The following is a 26,823-nucleotide window of genomic DNA, read 5'->3' on the forward strand; positions in this document are numbered from 1 at the left end:
AAAGCTGTTTGGCCAATGGTGAGGCAGAATAGGGTTAGGCGGGACATTCTAACTAGAGAGGAGGAAGTTGAAAGGCAGAACAGAGAAGACGCTGCCAGCCACTGCCATGAAAAACAAGATGTAAAGATACTAGTAAGCCACGAGCCATGTGGCGAAGTATAGATTTATAGAAATGGGTTCATTTAAGATGTAAGATCTAGCTAGTGAGAAGCCTGAGCCAATAGGCCATGCAGTTTGTAATTAATACAAGTTTCTGTGGGTCTGAGCAGCTGAGGACCGGGTGGGACGCAGGAAAATTTCTAGCTATACTTATACCTAGCTTTCACAGCATCATGTGAGCTGCTTTTCTAACACACACTCTTTTCCTTGACATTATCACCAGAATGAGTCCCTAAATCACTGCATTATATGTTTACTTCTTTTCTTACAGTGAATATTTCTTATTAACCATTGATCTAATAGACACTGCACTAAGGAAAAACACTGACTGACGTGAAGAGTGACCTTATCTGGTCATCTTTTTCTCAAAGTCCTAAGTGATTCCTTATTGGCAACAGAATATCAAACCAGTGGATTAGTCTTCCAAGTTAAATATTCTTGACCTTGCTGTATAGCCATCACTCCCACATCCATGTACTTCATTCCAAGAAAAATAAATTCAGTGCTTTCCATGTCTCACTGTAATAGTCGCCCATACCATCACATATTATAGATATAACGATATTTGTTTTTAATTGATTGAAGTACAAATTGGACAGCAATGGAGAATTTGCTTTCAAATTCTTTTACATCTAGCACATTGTTAGCAAAAGATTGTCAAAGCATATATTAGTTTGTTTTATTCTGCTCTGATAAAATACCACCACCACAGGTAACTTGTGGAAGAAAGAGGGTTTATTAGCTTATGGTTCCAAAGGAAGAGTCCATCATGGTGGTGGGGGAGGGTAGGCCTGGAAGCAAGCAGCTAGAGCAGGAAGCTGAGAGATCACATCTTCAGCCTCAAACACAAAGCAGAGAGAAGGAACAGGAAGTAAGGCAAGGCTATGAACTCTCAAAGCCCTCGACAGTGACATATTTCCTCCAGCAAGGCAGCAGCACCACCTCCTCAAACAGCATCACATCCTGGGGACCAAGTGTTGAACTATCTGAGCCCTTGGGGAACATTTCTGCTTCAAATCACCACACAGCAGAAACTCTTAATTTGCTGGTTTGTCACCCACAAAGTGAAAGACTGTGAGAAGGGAATAATTCTAAAACACTCACCAAGAGAACATAGGAAAAACAAAAGTCCAAGATTCAAAGTTCTGTTTCTTTGAATATTAAATTCCCTCAAATTTCTACACTTGCTAGAAAGTCCATATTAAATTTTAATCAGTAATTTTTAATTCAAAAACTCTTGTAACTTCTCTGATGCAGTTTAAGTAGTAGAATGAAAATCTAGCCAAATAACTCCAAGTCTTTCAAATATTATGTCTTGCTTATATAACTTGGCTGTACAAAGCACATCTCAAACCCAGTTTATAGATCTCATTCCAAGCGAAGTGAAAGTCTGCCAAATATCTTTCTATAAATACCTAAAAAGATAGCTTGAATGCCAATCTACAGACTTGAAATACCAAGGCTGCCTGAACCTATACCTTTAATCATGAAGGTTTTCTTATTCCAAAGTGGTTATGATTGTATTATATTAGGGTTCTTAAAATAACCATTTTCTTCCATTTAAAAGTAATGTTTTGATGTCTTGATATCTGTAAATGTTATATTCTTGACCAATATTCATTGCCTTATGTTAATATATTACTATAAAAATGGCTTACATACATATAGACAAAGAATTGGGTAAAGTAACTTAGTAATGAAAGTCAGATATGACTTCCCAATTGTTAACATTTTTGGTTAATTTCACATTGCTAACCTTAAAATTTAATTAAAAAAGTAGTGTTTATTAGGATAATTTGGAAATTAGTTTTATAGTTGAAAATAAGTTAGGAATCCAAACCCGGTATGTAAAAATAACCAAACCCAGTGTTTTTCAGGTTGATGAAATTATTTGTGGTGATGACTTCACCATCCACGCTATAACTAAAAGTAAACAGAAATCTGACACATTTCATGAACACTTAAATGAGATAATCATACAAAAGCCATTCAAACACAGTTGGGGAACTTCTGCTACCAGCTGTCTTCTTGGCTTTTTATTTTTGAAAAATGTTTAAAGGGGGCTAGAGAAATGGCTAAGAGTGCTGGCTGTACAACCTTGTGACCTGAGTTCAGAACCCACCACTAGAGCAAATGTCACATGACTGACAATGTAAGGGAAAAAAAAAACTACTCAGAAAATAATAAATTATCTGGAACGAATAAACTGTCTGATCGGCATTTGTGTTTCATCTGCATATAATTTTTAGGATTTTGGATCTGAAAATTTGTTAGGATACCCAATGATCACCAAATCTAGAGGCAATGAGCATGAAATCACTAGTACTAAATACAAGACTCTGGTCCCAGTGTATCAGGTGCTGTTCATTACAGGTTTTATTGTTATCAAAAGTATTAGAGTACCATCTATTAAAGAACAACTTGTGAATTCTTATTTTAGAAAGTAAAATGCAAGAAGTAAATAAATAATCAGATACAAGAGTGAAAATAGATATCCACCATGGTCTCACACCACAGAAGAAAACCACTGAGAGAATCTTTTATATTCATAATTTGGAAATGTTTTTCCATGTATGTATAACTTGTAGTATATAAAGCAACTGGTGAGTTCCTCCACCTGTTGTTTACCCTTCACTGAAGTGGCAAATAAAGAGTTAATCCCAGGACCCGTGTGGTATCAGATGTCAAGAGGAGTCACTCTCTTTAGAATCACCTCGTGATACATTATGAAGTATTTATTTTAGTTAGGTATGTGTATTTGATATGCATGCATGTGTATGTGGGGGTGTGTGGACATCTGATGTGGGTGCAGGCACAGAAGAGCAGAAGTGAGCATCAGAGGCTAGAGTAGCAGCTGGGTTAAGTCCCCAGATGTAGGTGCTTAGACCTGAACTTGGGTTCTCTGCAAAAGCAGTCTTGGCTCTTAAATGCTGTATCTCCTGAACTAAATTGAGGTGAGGGGGCAGGTGGTGGAGATTCTGTGTCTTTATAACTAAACCTTACTTCATGTTGTTCAGCATGTTATAAACTTGCCAGATTCAGCTTCTTCCACTTTTACATCTTTAAAGGACACTGGAGTAGAATAGGGTATACATTGATTAAATAATAATAATAATAATAATAATAATAATAATAATAATAATAATTATAATCTTAGATGCTGTGGAATAATCCTTTTCTACACTATGAATATGCATTATTCTCATTGGTTAAAAAAAAACTAACAGGCTGGTAGCTGGGCAGGAAGTCAGTCAGGAAAGCCAAACTGAGAATGCTGGGAAGAAGAAGGTCCAAGTCAGGAGTCACCAGCCAGATGCAGAGGAAGCAAGAATGTTGTACTGGGAAAAGGTACCAAGCCACATGGCTAAACATAGATAAGAATTATGGGTTAATGTAAGTGTAAGAGCTAGTTAGTAATAAGCCTGAGCTACTGGTCAAGCATTTATAAGTAATATTAAGCGTCTGAGTGGCTATTTGGGAAGTGGCAGGTGGGAGAGAACCATCTGTTTACAATTAGAGTATAAAAAGAAATCATTCCCAGCTTTACTTATAGTTGTAACCAGCTTGTTGTAGTACCTATTTTTACCAATTAAATGTATATGCTTTTAAACTTTTGTTTGCTAGATACTAATCACATTTTGCTTGTGTAAAGTCTTTTACATAATTATTGTAAATGTACAATATTACTATATTTACCATAAGGTCACCTAATTTAACTAAAATTTTTCGCTAAAATAACCAGTTTTTATATATTCTTTGTGTATTGCCAATGTGGTTAAATATACTAGAGATTTAGTGATAGAGCAAAAGTGTGATAATTTTTCGTACATGGATGACAATGCTTGGATAATAAGAAGGAAGTATGGCAACCAGCTATCTCTGGTTTGATTGGAGCTAGCATCAAGAACTGACATCATTCTCTAAATTCTCTTTGGGGATTTTAGTGTCCTGAGCAAGACAGCTTTGGAAGTACCACTTCATCATGGGTGACCACTCACACTGGTAAAATATCTTCATATCTGCCAGGAAAGCAGGAACTTAAAGACCCATGCCAGTGTATTCCAAACAAGGTATGCAAGCCTTTGTATGTACATAATGAAAGGTCACTACTCACAGTGGTCTAAGCTCCTTGGCTGAGGCCTGTGGTCCACAGAAGGTGCCTTTTCCTCAGTGCTGGTAAAAATTAAATCTCAAGAACAATACAGCCACCAAAGTAGGTCAGAAAAAGAAAATTAAAGATTAATTTCTTGGATTTTTGCTTACTTTTTTGAGATACTATTATTATTATGTGTTTTTTTTATATCAGACCACAATTTCCCTTCCCTCCTCTCCTCCTTCCCTCAGCCTCATATCCCATTTGCTCTCTCCCATCCACTCCTCAGTTTCTCTTCAGAAAGGGGCAGGCCTCCCATGGATATCAAGTAAACATGGCACATAAAGATGCAGTGGGACTAGGCATCTCCCCACCTCATTTTAAGGCTGGACAAGGCAACCCAGAGTGAGGGAAAGGGTCCCAAGAGCAGGCAAAGAGTCAGAGATGGCCCCTACTCCCACTGTTAGGAGTCCCACAAGAAGACCAAGCTACACAACTGTCACATATATGTAAAGGGCCTAGGTCAGACCCATGCAAGCTTCCTGGTTGTTGGTTCAGTCTCTGTGAGCCCCTATGAGCCCAGGTTAGTTGATTCTGTGGATTTTCTTGTGGTGTCCTTGACCCCTCTGGCTCATAGAACTCCCCCCCCCAACCAAGGTTCCCCTAGCTCTGCCTAATGTTCGGCTGTGGGTCTCTTTTGCTTTCCTTTCAATGTATGAACGTTACAATTAATAGAAAAAATTGGGGAGAAAAACCACTGTATGACAGAGAAATGTGAAGTATATAACAAATGCTAGAAGCAGGCTGCCGTTCAGGAAGTCCTGAGTACACAGCACATGCTAGGAACAGGCTACAGTTTGGGAATTTGGTGCTGGAGGAAAAGTGCCTGGTCTTCAACAAACATGTAGAAAAACACTCTGCATAGTTCTTCCCCTTTTCTGACTGATGACTATAATTGTGCAGCATCTGCAAATATCCAACCAGCTGCCTCTTTTCTATTAATTGATTGTCTCTGTGGGGCATATTTAATTTATTAGCTTCATATAAACCTATATGATTCTTTGATCTGTGATGCTGGGCCCATAGACCTCCATAAATATTCTTTTTATGTTCATAGAAGCCATTAGGTCTGTTCTAAAAACAGGCAATTAGAGAAATAAACAATGGCAGGTAAATAAGATAAGTGATAGGTAGGTTGGTAGGTAGGTATGTAGGTAGACTATATAGATGATAGATAGATGGATAATAGATAGATAGATAGACAGACAGACAGATAGGTGATAGAGAGACAGACAAGCAGGCAGATTTGGCTTTAGAGCAATGGAACAGAATGATTTTGACACAGGCATTCTTTTTTTTCCCCCTCAGGAGGAAGCAGGATCACCAGGAACTCTGGGTTCCATTGGTCATAAGGGGGACAAAGGAGAACCGGTAATGTGCACACAACTAACACTCTTGGGATAAAGGGGTTTATTCAAAAGTGATTTAAAAAGATTTTTCCACCCTATATTTCCCATAAATATATTTCAAAAAGGCTTCCAAAAATTCAACTGAGATGAATATCTTTGTAAACTAGAGTCCTGTCAGCATTTCAGTCTGCTTCTGAGATCATGATATTAGGGAATTCTGAGAAATCTAGAACAGCAAGTCTTCGTACCTCTAAACAACACTGTGAAGCAGGCGTATGTCCCAGCTGCTTGCTAGCCTTCCTTATTACTCTTTTCTCCAGATACCTAAGGAACGTATCCTCCTTGTCCACTGACACGTTCCCACTGAGCAGGTTCCAATGGCTAATCTTCATTTAGCATCTGTGGGAAGCATATTGCTGCATGTTCTAGGGAAAATAAAGAATAGGGTAAATTACTTCCTGAGACGCCACTCCTAGAAGGGGATAGAGAATATCCATCTTAGATGCTATATGAGAATTTCAAGAGTCCTTAGAAAACTACCCAGAGAGACTGGGAAGAACTGAATGCGGGATATGCTGCATGCTCTTGACCTCTCTATGCAATCAATCATAGGCAATAACCCATGCATCAAGATTAGTCTTTCCTTTGACAAGTTCAAACTTAGCTGTAGTGCTTTCTGGTCTTTTGAATGTGTCTTTTAGCTGATCATATAAATTAATTTGTACTATGGTCAGGGGACTGTGCTTTTCAGTCAAAGGAAAAAAGGACTTCAATTCCTCACTTGGAAATTCATGACCCTAAATCATTTACATAATCTAGTTGGGCTTTTTTGAAGGAGATTAATGCCTGAGAGGTCCTCAGAACTTCCACAAAGTAAGTCATTTGTATCTCAGAGAATGTAGGTCCATCACGTCTTCCATAGGAAAGTCTGGCATCACAGCATGTACTGGAGAAGGGCTTTTGAAGTGAAATGGGTATTTTTGACTAATTCAGTTATAAGTCTTGGGGTCCTTTGCTTTTGGTATCATTATATGAAAGTTCAAAATAATTAAACACATAATGTAAAAGCTACTTAAGTCAAATTAAGCATTCAAATCATTACAGACAGTAAATACACATATTTACTCTTCCCCATGTGAAAACACTGAGACCAATGTTTTTGATGCTATCGTATTTGATCCTCAAACAAAATTTCATGTTGGGAATTAGTATTGCCATTTTACAGATGGAAAAACTGAGGATTAGTGAGGCTAAATTATTTCCCAAATAGCATAGGTTGAGGCTGAGAACGGAGCCCAGGTCTGCCGAGTCCATTATCCTTCTCTTGACTAGTATCCGTTTTGAAAGCAGCTCCCTTTTCTAAAATGTACCTCAGGATTATATGTGTTCTGTCATTGAGATATTCTCTACTTTGTACTATTTTACCCTTATAAACTTGTAAAGAGTGTCAGCCTAGTATTGATACCTTCGTCTTACAATTGGGGGGACCATGCTTAGGTAAATGGTGTACAGCGGTTAATGCAATGAAAAGGACTCAGCGTAGAAAGATCCAGGGACCAGTCATAACTCTTCTTCGCTCATCAGTGTGAACTTGGCGAGACCTCCCAGGCTCTTTGTGGTTCATTTCCTTAACAATGAGGCAAATGTTCTGAGAATTGAAAAACAGTTCGTCAAATACTCCCCCAGGTACCTCGAGCCGTTTTCTTTTGCGTCCAGGTTACTTCAGTTGCTTCTAAGAGTCTCATAGGCTCCAGATTCATTCCGCTTCCAGTGGAGCTAAATACAGTCTCAGCTTAGGTTGCTTTCTCCGTAGCCAGTTTCATGCAGCTTAGAGACCCTACTTAGTGGCTAGCATCGCCCTGGTATTTATAGAAACACTCAGTCTTTGACCACATTCTCTCGCCGGGGTCTGTGTCGATCGATGGTGGTGCCAACCTGGCTTCTAACTTCACTTTACTTAGCTATGAAAGGGATTTAACACTTATGTGTGGAAAAGAACTACCACCTGCAGGGTGTTTTCTCACTTCTATAATCCAAGGTTTATAATTTATTTTAAATATTCTAATGAGCATGCGCAAAATAAAAATAACAAGGAAGTCGCTGTTATTGTATTTGGTGGTATAGTTGATACATATCTCAAATACTTGGCTCTAATGGAGAAATGTCAGTCTTTCAAATTTCAAAAGTTTTAAATCATACTAGAGTTAAGTATTTCAGATAGAATACTCCTATTGCTTTGTAATGGAAATAACCTATTTGATTTTTGGTGTTTTGGGCTGTGAGTTTAACCTTTAGTGGCTAAGCCATCTCCTCAGTCTTGATTTTTATAAATAAATTTCTGAAGAAAATGATTAGTTCACATATCTTATGTGATTAAATGATTAGCTCACATATCTTCACAGCTATATTTTCCACATTTTCATCAACTGAGCATATGGTATCATCCATGTCACCTAAACAGCACCACTGAGCTTTACTTAGTTACTGCCTCTCAGTATTATTTGAATTTTTTTTCCTGAAAATTAGTTCTTACAAGTACTGTCAAAAACAGAATAAAAAATATGACTTGTTGAAACACCTTGGAGCAAGTAGGTAGGCAACATGCCACAATGCATACACCTCTGGCACATTATTTTTAAAGGGAACATTTTTTATATCTAAGCCAGAAACTGGTTTATGATGATGGAATGAGGCATGGGCTGAACAGTACTAAGTAGAATTTGCATAAAGTTTCATTTATATTTCCATCCGGTATGATATTGTAACAAAATTAAATTATTCATGTGCAAATTCTATTGTTGCAAACTAGACCTGCACTTTGAAGTTTGGTGAAATGACAGCAATAATTATTTTAAGCGAAGACCCTGAACAAAGCAATACTTCACCACGGCAGCATTTTTTCCCCCTTTGGAGACAGAAGCAAATTAATACACTGTGTAGCACTGTTTTGTGAAATGTATTTTTGGAGAATGGAGTCATTTGGACTTAAGGATGAAGAGTCATTGCATTTAATTATATTCTTTTACAAATTACCCTTATCAGCCAGTGCAGCCATCGAGTAGGCATTCCTCACCTTATACACACAGCCTGTCTATCAAATATCACAAAACAGTAACTGTCTGCGTTACGGTGATCCAGTACACCTACCGTTCTGCCTAAGTTTGGTAAACCGACTGCTGTTGGTTCATGGGGGAAGTTCCATTCTATAAGCAAATACCTGGTTACTTTTGGTAAACTTAGATGGATAGGTGAATAAAAGGTGAAAAAAAGGAATGGATTCATTTCCAGAAGAAATTATGCTTGAATGCATAGGATCATATGAATACACATACCCACACACATGCGTGTATCCACACACATGCACTTGCCCCCCCACACACACACACATACAGGCACAACTTTGTCCTTGTTGTTTAAAGTGGGAACATGGTGTGAGGTGAACACTAGGTGAGCGTTCTCCAAATCCAGCTCTGGAGACACACTTACTTTTACTGTCTGCATATTTTATACAAAAATGTCCTTTACTTCCTACTTCGCTAATATGCCAGTATAATGCTCATTGTTTGGGGGAGATGTAGAGACTTTTTAAAAATAAAATTATTTTCCAATAGTGTCTATTTTACTTACGTGATAGTTAAAAATATAACCAAAATAGCGCCTAAATGATGTTAAAGTAATATTTGCTTGCTAAGTGATTAACTTTTTCCTAAGGAGGAAACCTTTTTTTTTTTTTCTTTTTTTGAGATAGAGTCTCACCTTGTAGCCCTGACTGGGTTGGAATTCGCTAAGTAGACCAGGTTGGCCTCAAACTCAGAGATCCTCATGCCTCTGTCTGCTGAGTGCTGGGATTAAAAGGTGTGTATCCCCATGCCAAGCAGGAGGAAACAGTTATAAATTAACTTTATTCCTTCTAGAGTATGTAGAGGGTGAATACTAGACATCAGTTATGTACTTGACAATAAGCAAGCAGAGTTACACTACTTGGATTTGGGGCTCTAGTATAAAAATCATTCTCCTTTATCAATCGGAAATTATACTTGGACCCACTCTTGATTTATCTTAGTGACGAAATTAGAAGTTCATGAAAGAGACAGCTTAGTGACTGGCATGAATGTTTGATAACTAGAAGAGACATTTTAAACATACAGCTTGATGATGTTCCTGCTTCAAGCTCTGGCTTAAAATGAGACCAAATTAGAACTCACTCGAGGAAATTTATTTTATTCAAAATTTATTTAGCAGTAATGTTAAAATAAAACTCAAATATCTTCTGTGTCTTTGGCTTCTTTAAAAAAAAAACATGATGGTTCCAAACCAGTGAACTCATTTGAAATAATTACACACAGAGTTACAAACTTGTATCATGTTGATTAAAAACAGCCACTTATGCAATAAATATTATGTACTAAGCAAGAGCCTCCTTTACATGAGCCTCCTTTACATGAGCCTCCTTTACATGAGCTCATTCAATACTTATAGACCTTTTAGCTCAGATTTACTATTAGTTTCTGGATTTAGAATCTAATATAAAAAGAGAATTAAAACTTCCCTAAGTTTCCTAATTTGCAAGGAGTAGAATTAGAAGGTGAAGCTCTGCCCACATGAACCTCCTTTTTCTGGCATCATCTGGATGTTGCCAAAGACCCAGATTTCCTTTCGCACTCAGTTTGAATTAAATCACAAATCCATTTGCCTTGCAGCTTAGGGAGTGGATTGTGAAGTTCGCTCTCTAAATTCTGCTCCAGGGAGTGTTGTGTCCCTCATCTTTACGTCTGTGGATGACTTTAACATTTGATTTTCTAGCTGCAACACCTGCAGAAGATTGTGTCCATCTCCTAAGAATTACTGGAATCCAGTTCATTCACCAAATGAGAGGACTTTATAGTTTTACCTCCAGAAATAAAATTATGAAATTATTGCTCATTTTCCAAATTCAAAATTGGATTTGAAATATTTTCAAAGTGTCCAAAGGTGACTCTGAAGATCTGTAGTCTGTCCTCCATGGGCAGTAGCCCACTCAAGGCTGCTCTCTGGGTTGACCTGAACACCAAACATAGAAATATCTACCTTTACACTCTTTATCAAATATGCTTTTGATATATGTGCATGCACACACATGCACATGTACATACAGAGTACTCACTATCAAAGACATTAAACTTAGCACCATGACTTTATTAAAAGTAATGTGTAATGGTAAAAAGCCATATGCATTAAGATGCTGAAGAATTACATCTAATAACACAATGGGCCAGTGGCTAGTTCACCTGTCATGATAAGCATCTAAACTACCCTCATTATATGGACCGTTGGATGGTGCATCTTTTCTCCATAAACTCTGGGCCCCCAGTCACAGCACTTGCATGAGCACAAACAAGGCTGGTCCACTGTTCATTGTCTTTGCATTTCTTTTCTGCTGGGAAACGAAATGATGGTGATGTTTGAATCTCGATTTTTCCTAAAAAGGCATTTGTGAGAATACTGCAGCTCCAGGAAATATAGGCAGATGCTGCTTCAGCTTATGTATGTACAGACAAGTCCTGTAGCTGCTGTGAATCCTAATGAGCTCCGCTCTAGCCTGGTCCAGATGTGGCGTTAATACCTCAGAGACTAAGAAACTTATAGGCGTTTAGTGAAGATAATTTTTGTTTAAGTCGTTTGGCTTCCTCTCTCTGCATGTCTGCTTTCACCTAATTCTTCCATGGACAATCAGAATTAAGCCTGTTTCCACAGTTTCTCCCTCAGTGAAGAAAGAAAATCTTAATATGTATTTGCGCATAACAATTTATTCTAGAAACTGAAACCACTAAATAAGAACACATAATTTTATCCAATGAGAGAAAAAAACTGTTTTAGATTATAGTATAATTACATTTCTCCCTTCCTATCCTCCATCCAAATGCTCTCCTATCCCCCCCCCCTCCCCCCGCTCTCCTGAAATTCATGGCCTCTTTTTTTTTTTGGTTTTTCGAGACAGGGTTTCTCTGTGTAGCTTTGCGCCTTTCCTGGATCTTGCTCTGTAGACCAGGCTGGCCTCGAACTCACAGAGATCCACCTGGCTCTGCCTCCCGAGTGCTGGGATTAAAGGCGTGAGCCACCACTGCCCGGCCATGGCCTCTTTTTAAATTGTTATGCCATGCACATACATCTATGTATATACAGATATATTCCTAAATATAACCTGCTCAGTCTCTGTAATGTGACCTGCATTCGTGTTTTCAGAGCTGGGCATTTGGTATTGGATAACCCGAAGGAAGACCATTTCTCCCGCTCTCAACATTCCTTAGTTGATTGCAGTTCTTTGTGTAGGGTTGGAGCCTCATGGGCTTTCCCCCATCCAGTGTGACATGTCTATTGGTATCATTCTTGTTCAGGTCATCTTGGACAATAGAATATTCTGTCAAGGCTGATAAAATAAATGTGACCTTTGTACTAACAAAAATACAACAGCTCATGTTGGACGATAGGATATTTTGTCGAGGCTGATAAAATAGATGTGAACTTTATGCTAACAAAAATACCATTTTTACATTTATATCAAGCATTATCAATCAAAAATGTGCTGTTTGTAAGAAAAACAATGAAATCTCAATGTGATCATGTTTTACCTTTCCATAAAAACTGATAATAGTTTTTTAGGGTTGTCAATTAGTTATATAATCAACTTGTATTTTACAAAAAATAATCCTGTGTATTAAAAATATGTTTATAATGAAGATCTTATCAAATCTAGACATAGTATCGGAATTCTTATAATAACCAATATTTATAGAAAATAACCACAAAATTATAGTTTCATTACTCTACTTTCTAGTTGTACTGGCTAAAGCTCCAAGGCTAAAACTTTGTTGGTGAAAAACTCTGGCTTTTATGTGGAATGTCTTGTCATTGTCTTCTCAGGAGGTGTATGGTGATACATCACCGAAATGAGCAGAAATGTAAGAAGGACAGAGGTAGTAGAGGGATAGGAAAAAGAAACCTGCTCCCTCTGCAGCTGACTTCATCTCTTAATGGTTTCTTATTCCCTCTAATGCCTTCCACTCACATCCCAAGTAGAGCAGTTGGCGGAGACCGCGACAGATGGATGACGAGCTCAACACATGCAGCGTATCTGGCACCCAAGCATTTGACTTTTATTTACCAAACAGCCAGATTTCAGGAGCCCAGGCTGCTAATGTCCCTTTTTGGTTTAACGTGCAATTGGTATCTAGTACATAAATATTACATAGCTTAGTGGCTAATTACCTTATTCTTGGTGTAGATTACTGATATACTGAAGAGTGGATTTAAAGAAAAAAATGCTGTTGTCTAAGACGTCTATGACTTTAAATAGTACAGTTTTCTTGAAGTGACTGCATCAGAAGCATCTTTCAGCCAGCCAAGCCAGGGTGAATTGTACCACCATACAATTAGGTAAAGCTGTCAGGTAAATTTGAAAGACTTTGAAGATGAATTCAGATGATTGATATTTGGATCCTTTCCCGTCATTATCACAGATTACTGCATTCAAAGTTCACGCAGCTTTTTATGAAACCCTTTGGTCCAGTAAGCCAACGTGAAAGCTCCTCCATTCTCCTCACATAGTACTTTGTTTACATCACCGATATTTCTGCATCTATATCCCTGGGAGCTCCTGGAATAGGTGGAATCATTGTTTCTCTCATCTCTGTGATGCCTACGCTTGGACCAACAGAGGATAGAATCTTCATAAGTGCGAGCTGAATTATGAAGAACTCAAGGAAACTTAGCCCCAGAGTACCAGAGGGAAATAAAAGACAACTGTTAGACAACTATGTTGAAGGATGAGTGGGGAAGGTGCATTAGTAAGAACTCCCAAGGCTTTATGCAGACGCAAATTTCAGGGAAGTAGTAGGGAAGGAGACTCTCTACTCTCCCTAGCAAAGCTTAGAAGTGCTGCTTCCTAGAACAAAATGTAATAGGGACAGTGCGTACAGCTCCAGAATTTGCTTCCCGTTTCCTCATCACCTGCCCTCCCTGCTCGCTTAAGCAGTGCCTGTCTTCATTGTCCAGCTTTCTTTTCACCCAGTCTCAGACTGAAAATCTCCTTAGTTTCTTATATCGTTGCTAGGAAATTTTCATCCTCCCAGGCTCCATGATCATTTACTGCAAGGCTGAAACTAAGTTAACTGGTGGCTTTGGCACGGCTAAGCTCTAGTAGAGGTAACTGATCCGGAGTCACACTATAAATTACTCATCACGAGGAATACTCTGGACAGGAAATGGCTTGCAGTGACTGGTGTCTCACTGTCCTCAATTAGGAGCTGCCTGGTGGCACTGCGCTCTATATCTTAAATCATCTTTCACTTGGTGGACCGCAGCGATGCCAGTGTCAGTGACCACGCATCAGATCTTTTAGTAGATGATTCAGATTAAATGTCTTGATTTCCCTACCAGGGTTTTGCAGTTTCAAATTTATGGAGACGGTCTTTAACTTGTATTGGACGATATAATAAGCCCCAATCTTTGTTTCTGACAGACCCACTTTAAAAACATCATATCAATTTCATGAAATCCAAGATTTTTATAAGATCTGACAAAAGTCCCGGTCTCCCTAATTTCACTAGGTATGGGAAGAAATTTTTACTACTTCCACAAATAATTTCTAAATTGTTCAGTTCTTTTTAAAGTTCAATATAACTTACATTTGTCTAATTTGAAAAAGGATTGGAAACACAATTTTTTCCTTTGAAAGGAAATATTAGTAGTGCTTATACTTGGATACAAACTCAGTATATGCAAACACATTTTTAGAAGCAAACTATACTAACAGAAGCACACTTTAGCATCCAAAACAGTATGGTATGTGTGTGTGCATATGTGAGTGAGTGAGTGAATGTGTGTGTGTGTGTGTGTGTGTGTGTGTGTGTGTGTGTGTGTGTGTGTGTGTGTGGCTTCTGGCCTTGCTTTGTGTTCTGTGTGGGACCATTTCTGACACAATATACTGAGTTTTGAAAGCTACATTTTAAGAGATGTATTGACTGGCTAATGTATACCCAGAGAGCAGGACCATAATATGAAGACTCCAAACTATTGCTAATGGTTTGCTGAATGGAAGCCTTGATATTGACCCAAATGGATATTATATATAAGATCCAGAAGATTTTTTTTTCTCCCATAATTTAAGATAACAGAAATGAAACTAGTGGGCAGGATTTTAGGTTCAGAAAGCTTTAATTCGATAAGCATACGTGTATTGCTTTTTATTTGTGCTCCATAGTGTGAATCAGACAGAAAAAGTTAATTAGAAGCTTATAATGATATTTGGTGTACAAATACAGTTTATGTATTATTTAATTTGGGAAGAATGTGTGTTCAGTTGTGAGTGGTACACACGGGGAGGTCATAGGACAACTTTTGGGAGTCAATTCTCTCCTCACACCATGTGTGTTTCAGGAATTAAAAGGACTGTATTAAAAAGAATGTCCTCAGAAATAAGTTTTGAAAGGTATGATTTCTTTGAAACTATTGATGGTATTTTTTTCCAATACTGAACTAAAATCTTGATTAAAAGATAAAAGAGGCCGGGCGGTGGTGGCGCGCCTTTAATCCCAGCACTTGGGAGGCAGAGCCAGGCGGATCTCTGTGAGTTCGAGGCCAGCCTGGTCTCCAAAGCGAGTTCCAGGAAAGGCGCAAAGCTACACAGAGAAACCCTGTCTCGAAAAACCAAAAAAAAAAAAAAAAAAAAAAAAAAAAGATAAAAGAGAAGCATTTATGCCTTCTTTAGGATGATACTGGTAGAAAAAGAAAGCAGGAACTCAGAAACATACACCATACACACACATGTAAAACAGACATGTGCTTTTCCAGTAGTGTTAGGCAAGTACTGATTTTGTAAGTAAAACTGGGTTTACCCCGACTGCCTGCACATCTGTGGGCTTTTCTCCCATGTTTCAGAATGAAAGGATTGCTGCTCTTGGCATAGACGTTTTAAATAAAATTTTACAGAATCAACAATTGTCATTAGCATGCTTGAACTATGTCCTTTTAAGTTTTTATGGTGATTCATATGTTCCCCCCACCACCCTTTTTTTGAGATAGCGATGGGAACAATTATGCTCACACTGCTCTGTTGGATTGAAGACAATTAGAAGTGATTTTAAATCGCTAAGTAGGGAAAGAGGAGAGATCAATTAACACTTGCCATGGGGGAACACCATATTTTAACTACAATAATCACAAAACATCAACTAAAGACACACCCATGCCAGCACTCTGGGAACATGATTTGTAAAAGTTGGCTGCTAGCAAGAAGAGAGGAAGAACTCTCACCACTTTCTTTTCTCCGAAACGGGCTGCTCGGGTTCGGGGTAAATACCATATTATTGTACTTTAGTGGATTTTATGCTGTATCTTGTTATCTTGAGTAACTTGCAATATGATATAAAATATTATATCGGATCCACCGAGGAAAATAATCTGCTTCTTAGGGACAAGTGGACATACTTCAGTGATGAGTAATAGAAGCTCATTTCCATAGAATGTTCTTGGCGTCAGATACTTAATGCGATTTCGTTATCTCTTTATCAGATGTTACTGCGGCTTTCTACTAGTCTTGCCTGGTGCCTAGGGCCAAGAACCGTAATAACTGTTAAGTGGTAAAAATACTTAGTACACTGATAATTGTGCTGTTTTTTGATGCTTCCACATGTAATTACATATCACAGCCAAATTTTCTGCTTACTATGCCAACAGCAGCTACACTATAGAATACTTTGATAATTTAATCTAAACAAAGAAAAACCTTAGGTCTTAAAATAATGCATGTATATGGCAGTACACTCTGGCTTAAAAAAAAAGAAATAGTAAAACTTTCCAAAAATGTATTAGTAATAAAAATTAAGATCTCAACATTTAGGCAGAGTATTTCATTGTTATTTCAAATTTCAAAGATATGTTCTTCATAATATACTTAAACTTCCTTCATAATTCTTAGAAATGATACTGCATTTTCAATAATGCTCAAAAACTAATATTAAGTGAATTTTATAAATATTTCACAGCGATAGAGCAGATCGTAGCATTGTTAGCTTATTTTGAGTTGCCTGAATCTGGACAGGTGGGAGCCATGGTGAATTCCTAGACCGAAGTATATGCCCAAGGGTTTACTGAGAATGCCTACATCCCCCGTGGAGTATCTCTTTCTAGCTGGTGTGCTGTTCACAGAGCAGACTTGTCAGTGCAATGACCAAGAATTCCAGTAATGGAACATGATCGGCATCTGCTGAAAATGTTCATGCCCATGACAGGAGCCAGACAAGCGGAAAGGGAACTGTCTCATGCAGAATTGACTTCAGAATTGACCTCACAGCAGTCAACAGATACAGATAAGGAAATAAGCATGTCCATTATGTGATAAGAATCTGCATATGTGCATATATGATATCTCATATTAGGTAAGAAGACACATAAGCCACAATTAAACCGGTTGCCAGAGACCATGTAGAGAAGCAGGACACTGGCCACAGCTGAAGGGCAAGAGTTTGAGGTCCAGTCACTGTGTACCTATCTATGTAGTAGCTTTCTGATGTTTGTTCAGGAAACAATGCCTACTCCATAAAAAGCATTTATTAATATGCCCAGAGAAGCCAGGATAAAGAAAGGAAGGAAGGGGAAGGGAAGAAAGGAAGAAAGAAAGAAAAGAAGGAAGGACAGAAGAAAGAAAGAAGGAAGAAGAGGGAGAGAGAGAGAGAGGGAGGGAGGGAGAGAGAGAGAAACAAAGAGAGGGAGGAAGGAAGAATGGAATACATAGGCTGTGGAATCATTAAGCACACACTAGACATCTCAGGTGATATTATAAGTTGGATAACCCCGAGACTGGCACTTTAACATCTCAGAGCCCCCATTCCTCTACCTTAAAATTTGAGATGATTGTCCTGGAGTTGGGACATGACAGAAAATTGGAAGACCCTACATGTGACAGCTATCCAGAAAAAAGTTACCTGTCCTCATAACACTACAGCTTTCCCAACACCTGGGAGGCAGAGGCAGACAGATCTCTGTGAGTTCAAGATCAGCCTAGTCTACAAAGCGAGTTCCAGGACAGCCAGGGCAGCAGAGAAACCCTGTCTTGGAAAAACAAAAACAAAAACAAAACAACCAACCAACCAACCAACAAACAAAAAAGGTGTGAGCGTGTGTGGAGGGGGTTCTTTTTTGGTATCATTGTGACTAATGAGATTTATTTTGGCTACTCTTTTTAGGGTGAAAATGGCTTACATGGTATTCCAGGCTTACTTGGTCAAAAGGTAATAGGTTTTTATAAATGTTTCCCACAAACTAAGCTAATAAACCAGTCTTTCCAAAGAGGCCTCAAAGAAGCACTTCCTTCTGGGAGACCTCTCAAGGAAACATTTGTTCCAGGGTGTTAACAGCATGCCTTCCTGAAGAATCAGTAGTGATGCCTTCTAAGGGCCACAGAGGTGTTATGGCTACACCGGGAACATGTTGACTTATCAATCAGAGTGAGCAACGGAACAGTGTCTTCCACTGTTATTCCATATTTGAAAGTGTTGTGCTCCTCCGGTTAGGTTAAGCAAAATGCTTATAATGACACCAAATATCTAACAGTACAAGGATCACACACGACCAAGCTCTTCAAAACACACCGTTCTGCTTTTTGCCTGGCAGTGCAGACCGACAATCCTAGCTACTCAGGAGGCTGAAGCAGGAATATTGCATGTTCACAGCCTGCCAGCCTATACACTGAGTCCAAGGCTAGCTCAGACGACTTAGTGAGATCATGCCACAAAATGAAAAGCCAAAAGAGGGCTGGAGGGATAGTTCAGTGCAGAGTGTTTGCTTAGCCTGTATGAGGCTATAGATTCAATCTCCTATAAAGAAAAAAAAAACCCTTCAGAATGGTACATTCATATTCACGATGAAGGAGAAGTTTTTCACCTTCCAGGGTAAGTCTTCCTGTGCCTGACAGCTTTCTCTTCACCAAAATGAAGTTCCTCTGCATCCTTTACTACCTGTCCAAGGACTGCATTCTCTCTCTGGGAACAAGCTCAACTCCACGTGCCAAGCACTACTGGATGCACAGAAACTAATATACTCCAGATTCCTGAGTCACTTCAGGTGGGGCCAGCTGCCATGGTACAGCCCAGACAATCCCACCACAGGGGAGAGCATTATTGATGCAATTTTAGATGTGCCCCAAAGCCAAACATGTTGTGGCGAAGCGTTGCAGGTTTTAATAACAAAATGTCTGAAGCTGCTATGCATCTATGTTTTGTTTTTTCCATAGCTGGAAATGTCATTTGAAAAGATATACTTTCATTTATAGTTCCAGCTTAAAAAAAAAAATGTTTCTTTACATAGCCCCATAGAGATAGCAAGATTGGACTGGGAGCTGTGAAACCGCACGCTCCCGAGTCTCTTCACAGCAGCTCTAGACAAACCCCACTGGTACAGCATGTGCTGCATCTGTGAGCTGAGTTACAAGCCAAGGGATGTGCAGATTTATCTGCTGGGAAATGGTTTTGGACTTTCCAGCAGCTGTTGTGGTGGCTGCATCACGCTGACGTCGTGGCCAGTGCGCTAGGGGCATTTAGCAGCTTCGATGTCAGCTTGAATTACCAGATGGAGTTAAATTTTAGGGGAAACACTATTTAAAGAAAGGTAGGCCCATGCATCAGTGATAAAATACCTATGAACTAATCTATTGTTTGCTGATAATGTTTTGAGAACAAAGGAAGCAGGAAATAATTATTTAATCGTGTTTCTACACACATTATATATGTTTACTTAACTATATGCAAATGCTGATATACTGACACATTTTCTATATATAGATAATAAGAGTGAGTTAATCTATATAATACATGTGGATTTTAATTATATCATGCACCACTTTATGGAGGCAGTAAGCTGAGATCAGAAACTTTTCATCTCTAGCTAGGTATGGTGGCATGTATTTATTTGTTATCCCAGCGCTTCTGTAATGGAGGCAGCAGGATCAGGAGTTCAAGGCCATTGTGTGCTACATAGTGAACTCAAGGGCAGACTGGTCTGCACAATATCTTTTCTTAAATAACTTAAACATAAATAGTGGTGTCTCTCTTCTCTCTCTCTCTCTCTCTCTCTCTCTCTCTCTCTCTCTCTCTCTCTCTCTCTCTCTCTCTCTCTCTCTCTCTCTCTCTCGAGGCAGGGTTTCTCTGTGTAGCTTTGGAACCTGTCCTGGAACTTGCTCTGTAGACCAGGCTGACCTCGAACTTACATAGATCCACCTGCCTCTGCCTCCCGAGTGCTGGGATTAAAGGCGTGTGCCACTACCGCCTGGCTTCAAATGTGGGTCTCCCAGGAAGATACTGGCTGGATGCTTTATGCCATGATCCCCAGTGAGGGAACTGCAGACAAAACCCCTCTCTCACACTCACCTCCCAGCTATGCAACCATAGGTCCCTGACATGTAGGAGGCTCTCAGTGAGTGTTTACTAAAAGTTTGATGGTAATGTCATCAATCTATCTATGACAAATTAAATCAGAAAATGAACATGAAATTAGAAAGGATTCAGCCGGGCGGGATGGGGGGGACTTGTACTTTTTAGATTTAAAGGATGGCATAGAGAACAGCTCTTTTTGTGACTGTGAGTCACATGAGCAGAACAGAGAGGAGCCTGGGGCTGCAGGCTGGGGGAGAGGGGTTGGGCTCTAAGGTTCAATTCTAAACCTACTCATCATGAACCTCTTATTAGACACTTATGTGGAAGGTAGGGTTCAGAGAAGTCTGTCTTCTGCATTTAATGAGATGCTAGTGACAGCGAGAATGGCAAAGTTGGTCTGCACTGCTTAATTCAATTCTCAAAGCAAATCTAGATGGTACCATACTCAGGTGCTTAACATGCAGCGTGTGTGGCTTTAGGGGGATGAGATTTTTCTAGAAGGTAGGGAAGTATCCAAAAAGCTTTTCCTTGAGTATTTTGTATTATTCAGACTTTGTGTTGTTTAATATTGACTTAGAACTTCATATCCCAAGAAATGATTTAAATCACTGATTTTATTCTTAGAAATATCGCTATTATTATTAAAATTTCCATGAACTGTAAGTACTATTCTTATTAGTTTACACCATGCTCTTCTTTTACAGGGAGAACAAGGACTTGAAGGCATCAAAGGAGAAATTGGTGAAAAGGTAATCCTTTCTATATGTGTTTGTAAAGATGAGTTATGCTCCCAAAATAGTTTAATGTGACATTTAACTTTTGTATGTTCTATATAACATATGTTATAATTTTATAGTGAAACTAAAAACACTTACATCAATTAGAGGAGTCTTCATATATTGGTGATTGATAGAAATTATTCAAAATTTACTTAGTGGTCAGGCATTTTTAGTTAAATTTATTCAATTTATAGTAAAATATGCAAATACTTATTGGACATTGTATTTTTATGTTATGGTGCCATTGGTCCACTATGAGTATGTCTCTGGCTAAAAGTTTTGTTAGCATGGACACTGGTTTATTAGTGGAAGTTTTCCTAAGGGGAAATTAAGAAAAAAATTTTTTTAAAGAGCTAACAGAAAAGACAGCACACACTAAAATCAGAATTATTCCAAAAGGTTTAATTAAAGGGGTGATTAAAAAGTACGAATGATGTATAAGAAACTCATTCACAAAACTTTTAAAGGCCTTGGGTCCCCCTTCAGCAGACACTTTTATCAATGCCACAAGGTTACAGATGCAAAGACAGAGAAAAGTGTGGGGAAGGCTTCAGACAAGGAAACGCTTTTTCCAAGGCAGTCAGTCCCACGTGAGAACCTTGGCAAGAAGTACCCCCATTCAGCCCTGAGCTCCTGCTAGTGAAGCAAGCAGAGACAGTCAGGTGGTTGTGGTCCACGGACATGGGTACCCTGGGGCTCAAAGGAAGATGGATGTTGGCAGACTGTGGGCCTTGAGGGACCAAGGACAGACATCATCCCTGTAACCCAAGTGTCATCATATCACACTCTCACCAAATTGAACTCGGCATTTCATACCTTTAAGCGGTGTTTTACTCTACGAAATAATCACTAAGTCGTCTTGTAGTCCTTGAAAAGCATTTAAACAATATTTCCTTGACAAATCCACAGCTTGAGCCTGTGGAAAAGGGGTCCCAAATCAGCCCGCATTGCTTGTGTGCAGCTTGCTTGGCAGCAATCAGTTATCTGCCTCTCCTATAAGTATTTATAGAGAGAGACAATGAGTGTCTTCTATAATTACAGGACAAATTACATATGTTGTAAGCTACATGGTAATTACTTTCCCTCACTGAAGGGAGAGAGAGAGAGAGAGAGAGAGAGAGAGAGAGAGAGAGAGAGAGAGAGAGAGCCATATAATAACCATGCACTTGAGGGAAAAAATCCATTAAAATTATAACCATTTTAAGTGTATCTTTTAGAAATCCCTTGAATATTTTTTTGCTTAGAATATTTTTTGCTTAGAATAATGGTTATTATCAGGCCATGTCTTTAGGTCTTATTTCTATGTATTTTTTGGTTAGTTAGTAGGATTTTATCTGTAGAAATAAGTGAAACTAAGCAAGGCATAATATGCTTTCTATAATTTAGTCACCAATATCCTTAAAACTTGGTTATGTTTTTTTCTCTGAATATAGCTGGTTATTTTGTGGTAATAAACAGATTCTCACAGACTGCATATGAAGAAAATACATTATGTACATGCATCACAATGCCATAATAAAATCCATTATTATGTATAATTAATATATGCTAGTCAAACATTTAAAAAGAACACACATTCAGTGTATTTTGCTCCTAAGATTTTCCTTCTGTTTCCTCATGTTTATTGAGTGATGCATTCAAGCAGTCCCTTCTACCATAAGGTGGGAACATTAATGGAGACTACTTTAAAAACGATAGAAAGAAATAAGCATCAGAGAGAAAAGGCAGTGGTTTTAATGAGAATCATAATCCTGACAGTTTATAGTCAGATTTAATATTCATGTAATCACCTTTATGCTTAGAAAGTTATGCTTTGATTACTATTTACTATACATTAAATGTTTGACCCTTTTCAGTATTGCAAACTGAAAAAAACACTTGAATTATGTCTGTGTCTGACCCATAAAACATGTATTTTTCCATAGGATGAATAATTAAGGTCATGTGGTTGACTTTGGCTATGAGATAAAAAAGAAAAGTCTGTGACAGCTCTCAATTTGGTGTGACAAGAGCGTAGGGTTCTTGGGTTGCTCGCAACGCATTTTTTTTTTCTGAGCAAAATCAACCAGCTACACTTGAATATCAATTCCTTGTGGAAGAATAAGTATATAATTACTTTTAAAACACCTTCTTCTTCAACTATTATAGTTTCTTCTTTCCCATGTTTAAAACTTGGTGATTTTGAGTGACACAATACACTGATTGTGGACTAAATAATTCAAGAAGTTGTGAGGAATTTCATATCTACCAAGGACACAGGGTTATGGTAAAAGATAATATTGACTCTGATGGATACCATGCTGTGTGTTGGTTTCCAGGTGTTGCTTCTACAGGCAATGGAAACCAAGTTCAGAATTCTACTATTTTGTCATAGCTAGAAAATAAGCCTTCAGCTTAATTTACTCACTAGAATGCCCAAGAGGTTCCACAAAAGTCCAGTTTACAGATGCCCTGTTTTTACTTCAAAGAATTTCTGATTTATGAAGTACAGGTCTGTTTGTCCCTTGACATCCATGGGGGATTGGTTTGAAGACTCCTCTGAACATGTCGAAAATCAACACTCAGAAAGATGTTGGTGACCTCCATGTGTCACCATTGCATCAGTATTAATATCTTGCCTGAGAGGTCCATATTGTGTAACACGCAAGGTCCAGTGCTGAGTAAGACCATTGACATCTTTCTCTCACTAGAGCCTACATAGCACCTTCAGGCTCTATGAAAGCTAGCCAGCAGAGATGGCATTTCCCAGTAAGTTCAAGATTGGTTTCTCTATGTCTTCCAGCCAAAATACATGGTGTCTTCAGCAAGAGGGTCTTACCATACAGTGGGGGACAACCAAGAGCAGCGGCAAGAGCCTAAATTATTTTGTGAGTCTCTGGAGGCACCATGACCAATAACTCAGGGAGGTATCACATGCCAAGTAATAATAATTTTCTTTTAATATCCCATGTCTTGTGGGAGAAGCATTGTCAACCCTTATCAGCCTCTAGTTGAACTCCTTTTTTTCCTTAATTATATTTTTAATTAGCTTATTTCATTCAGTATTTTTTTCAGTTTGATCCGTTTGCCTGCAATTTCATTTTTCTTAACATCTGAATAAAATTCTGTTGTGTACATGTATCCCACATTTTTCTTATGTATTCATTAGTAGATGGACATCTAATTTTATTCTATTCCTACATATTACAAATAGAGTAGCAATGAACATGAGTGTGCAAGTATCTCCATAATAGACTTTAAAGTCCTTTGGCTTATATATTCAGGAGTTCTATAGTTGAGTCATATGGTAGTTCTAGTTCTAATTTTTTGAGAGGCCTCCAGACTAATGTCCAAAATAGCTGCATAAGTTTACGCTCATACCAATAGTGTATAAGAATTCCCTACCCAACACCCATGTCATCCAGGCAATTTTTTTTTTCTGGATAGATTTGATCCTTGGTTGAATCCAAGGGTGTGAATTGTAGATACATAGGTCTGGCTATATTCCTGTGAATGGCTACTTCTAATTCTATACAAGAGCCTTGTATATTATTGAGCCAAGTCATTTCCAAAGGGTAACTCATCATAAGGGTGGTTAGTCCTCTAAAAAGCAGTTATTTATAAGATAGGATTCTCTAAGAAGACAGCTTTTTTTTTTTTTTAAGTTTTCCATGCCATGTGGTGGCTCATAACTGTAACTTCAGTTGTAGTTCAGCTAATGTTCTCTGGCATCTGCAGGCACCAAGCATACACACGTGTATTGTACATACATATATGTAGGCAAAACATTCATACACATTAAGTAAATGTCATTGAAAAGTTGGCCCTGCTAAACCTGTCGTGAAACACCATTTCAGACAAAGAATGACAGCTGTAACCATTACTGCAGCCACATCTTTCCTGATTTATTACCTAAAATGCACTTGGTTTTGATTTATTATTGAGTGATATTGACCATGGACACATATAGTAAGGACCTAAAGTTTCCAGCTACTTTCACATTCTTGTTTGGAAAACTGAAATGAACAAGATTTTCAAATCTTTTAATTTTAGAATAAAACAAACAAAAAAAGGAAAAAGTGAGTTATTTCTTTGTAAACTGAGCCAGGGAGGTGCTGACAGTTTCTAGCACTTGAAACATCCTCTAGCCTTGAGTGTCCACGATGTGGTGACTCTTGTTTAGGCTTATAGAATTGACCTGTTTTCACTATGGTGTTTATTGATGTTTTCTCCCACACTAGGTTAAGCTAATAACAATAAAGAGGCTACAAAACTAACAAATGCATATGGCTCACATGCTCTTAAAACCACTGCTGGAAAACTAGACCTTGTAAATTGCCAGTGATGTGATTTTTATTGTCCTGCTGTTGCCAGAGTCCTCTTTACATGCTGAAAATCCACATGATATATGTCTGTAAGTCAGAAAATTATGTTTAGCTAAGTATTCCTCTGGTTATATAAACGTTGCACGTATCTTTTACTGAAAAGTATCTGCTAGAAAAAAAAATTCCACTGAGCCCTATTTCTACTTGGTTCCTTTATATATGTACCATTTAATTCTATAAATTTTATAAAATGTATAAAATTCAAATAAGTAAAATTACAAAAATATGTTTATAACCTCGAATTATATACCTACATGCATATGTATATATTTACTTTAGTACTAGAAAACTGTATGATGTCATTTGTAATTAAGCCAGTATCCAAACATTTGCATCTTTAATCAGAAAACCACATCAGGCAATTTTCAGTTGATATAATTAAAATTTTCAGCTGCCAGCTTAAAATGTAATGTGTGTGTGTGTGTGTGTGTGTGTGTGTGTGTGTGTGTGTGTGTGTGTGTGTGTGTAATCCTCCTGTTGATTTTATTAACCAAACTTAAAAGATGAAACAATATTATTTTACACTGATACCACAAATAAATGTCACCCATGAATAAATAACTGAAACACAGACTTCAAGCAGTATGTATCATGATTATACCCAATCAGACAATCAGTAGCAATTATTTGCCCCAAGAAACAATGATTATGACTCCACGTATTCCAGGATCTAGTACACAGAAAAATGTGGTCACTTTAGTCAGATGTTTATTTAACTGTCGTCATAGTAAAGGTACAAAAAACTTGAGTAATTGAAAAGAAGCCGTGACATTTTAGCCACTTAAAATTGAATGAGAAAATGGTCAAAGAAACAATTTATGCAGTGTTCATAAACTTTTCTTCTGAACATTTTAGGGCAGTCAACAAGTCTCTTTACCAGCCAGAGAAGTCCACACTAGCTGAGACATTTTAAGTCCTTGGCTGAGTTTGTAGATGTATACCCACGGTAAAGTGAATCATGAATGGACCAAAATCAACCACATTTCATGTTACAGAACAGGAACATATGCTTCTGGCCTGTCCAGTAGCATTCCAAAGAGAGACTAGATTGACAACTTCTTCTGGTGCCTGTGGTGTGCTGTAATTAGGGTAAATGAATCACACATTCCTATATGCTGTATTGTACCCCATCTTGCTATACCAGCTGTGTGAATCTGTATGTGTTCTTTACCATGGGCTTTTCTTTTATAAGACACTCAATTTCTACTTAACAGGATAGCTGTAGGGATCAAAAATACACCTAATGAATAAAAGATGTTCTATAAAAACTAATTCATCAATAGCCAAACTATGAAAAATATACAAAATATTGGTATTTTGACATCATTACTATGCTTAATTTTTGTTTGCATAAAGTTAATTCTTAACTTTCATTCTAAACAAGTAAATAAAATGTTCAGGGTTATTAGTTACTTGAACAAAACAAATAACCCCAAACCAGCATTGACGTTTTTAGCATGTTTTTCTGTGGCTTAGCTCAGGGATTCTTTAGTCACATTGATCCTGCCTGGTTTGCTAAGATATCACTTCTAAGCTAGGATGTTGGCTGAAGGTAACTAATCTATGTTGGATTTTAAAAGACGCTGTGTCTTTTTTCTAGGTGGATGCTCTCTT

At 38.0% G+C, this 26,823-nt stretch overlaps 1 protein-coding gene across 11 annotated transcripts in view; it reads left to right on the forward strand.

The window, feature by feature from the left end:
• Col19a1 (collagen type XIX alpha 1 chain) overlaps positions 1 to 26,823 on the forward strand; it is a 339,939-nt gene that overhangs the window by 64,166 nt on the left and 248,950 nt on the right. For 6 of the 11 annotated variants that reach the window (XM_052745271.1, XM_052745270.1, XM_052745262.1 and 3 more), the window contains 4 exons: positions 4,104 to 4,229; positions 5,621 to 5,683; positions 17,883 to 17,927; positions 20,771 to 20,815. In XM_052745271.1, coding sequence (XP_052601231.1) covers positions 4,104 to 4,229; positions 5,621 to 5,683; positions 17,883 to 17,927; positions 20,771 to 20,815 — 279 coding nt within the window. The remainder of the gene's footprint in view (positions 1 to 4,103; positions 4,230 to 5,620; positions 5,684 to 17,882; positions 17,928 to 20,770; positions 20,816 to 26,823) is intronic. The other 5 variants (XM_052745266.1, XM_052745267.1, XM_052745268.1 and 2 more) reach the window with 5 other exon arrangements.

Source organism: Peromyscus californicus, unplaced genomic scaffold (assembly GCF_007827085.1).
Source record: "Peromyscus californicus insignis strain IS unplaced genomic scaffold, ASM782708v3 Scaffold_19__1_contigs__length_69161282, whole genome shotgun sequence".
Classification (NCBI taxonomy): Eukaryota; Metazoa; Chordata; class Mammalia; order Rodentia; family Cricetidae; genus Peromyscus; species Peromyscus californicus.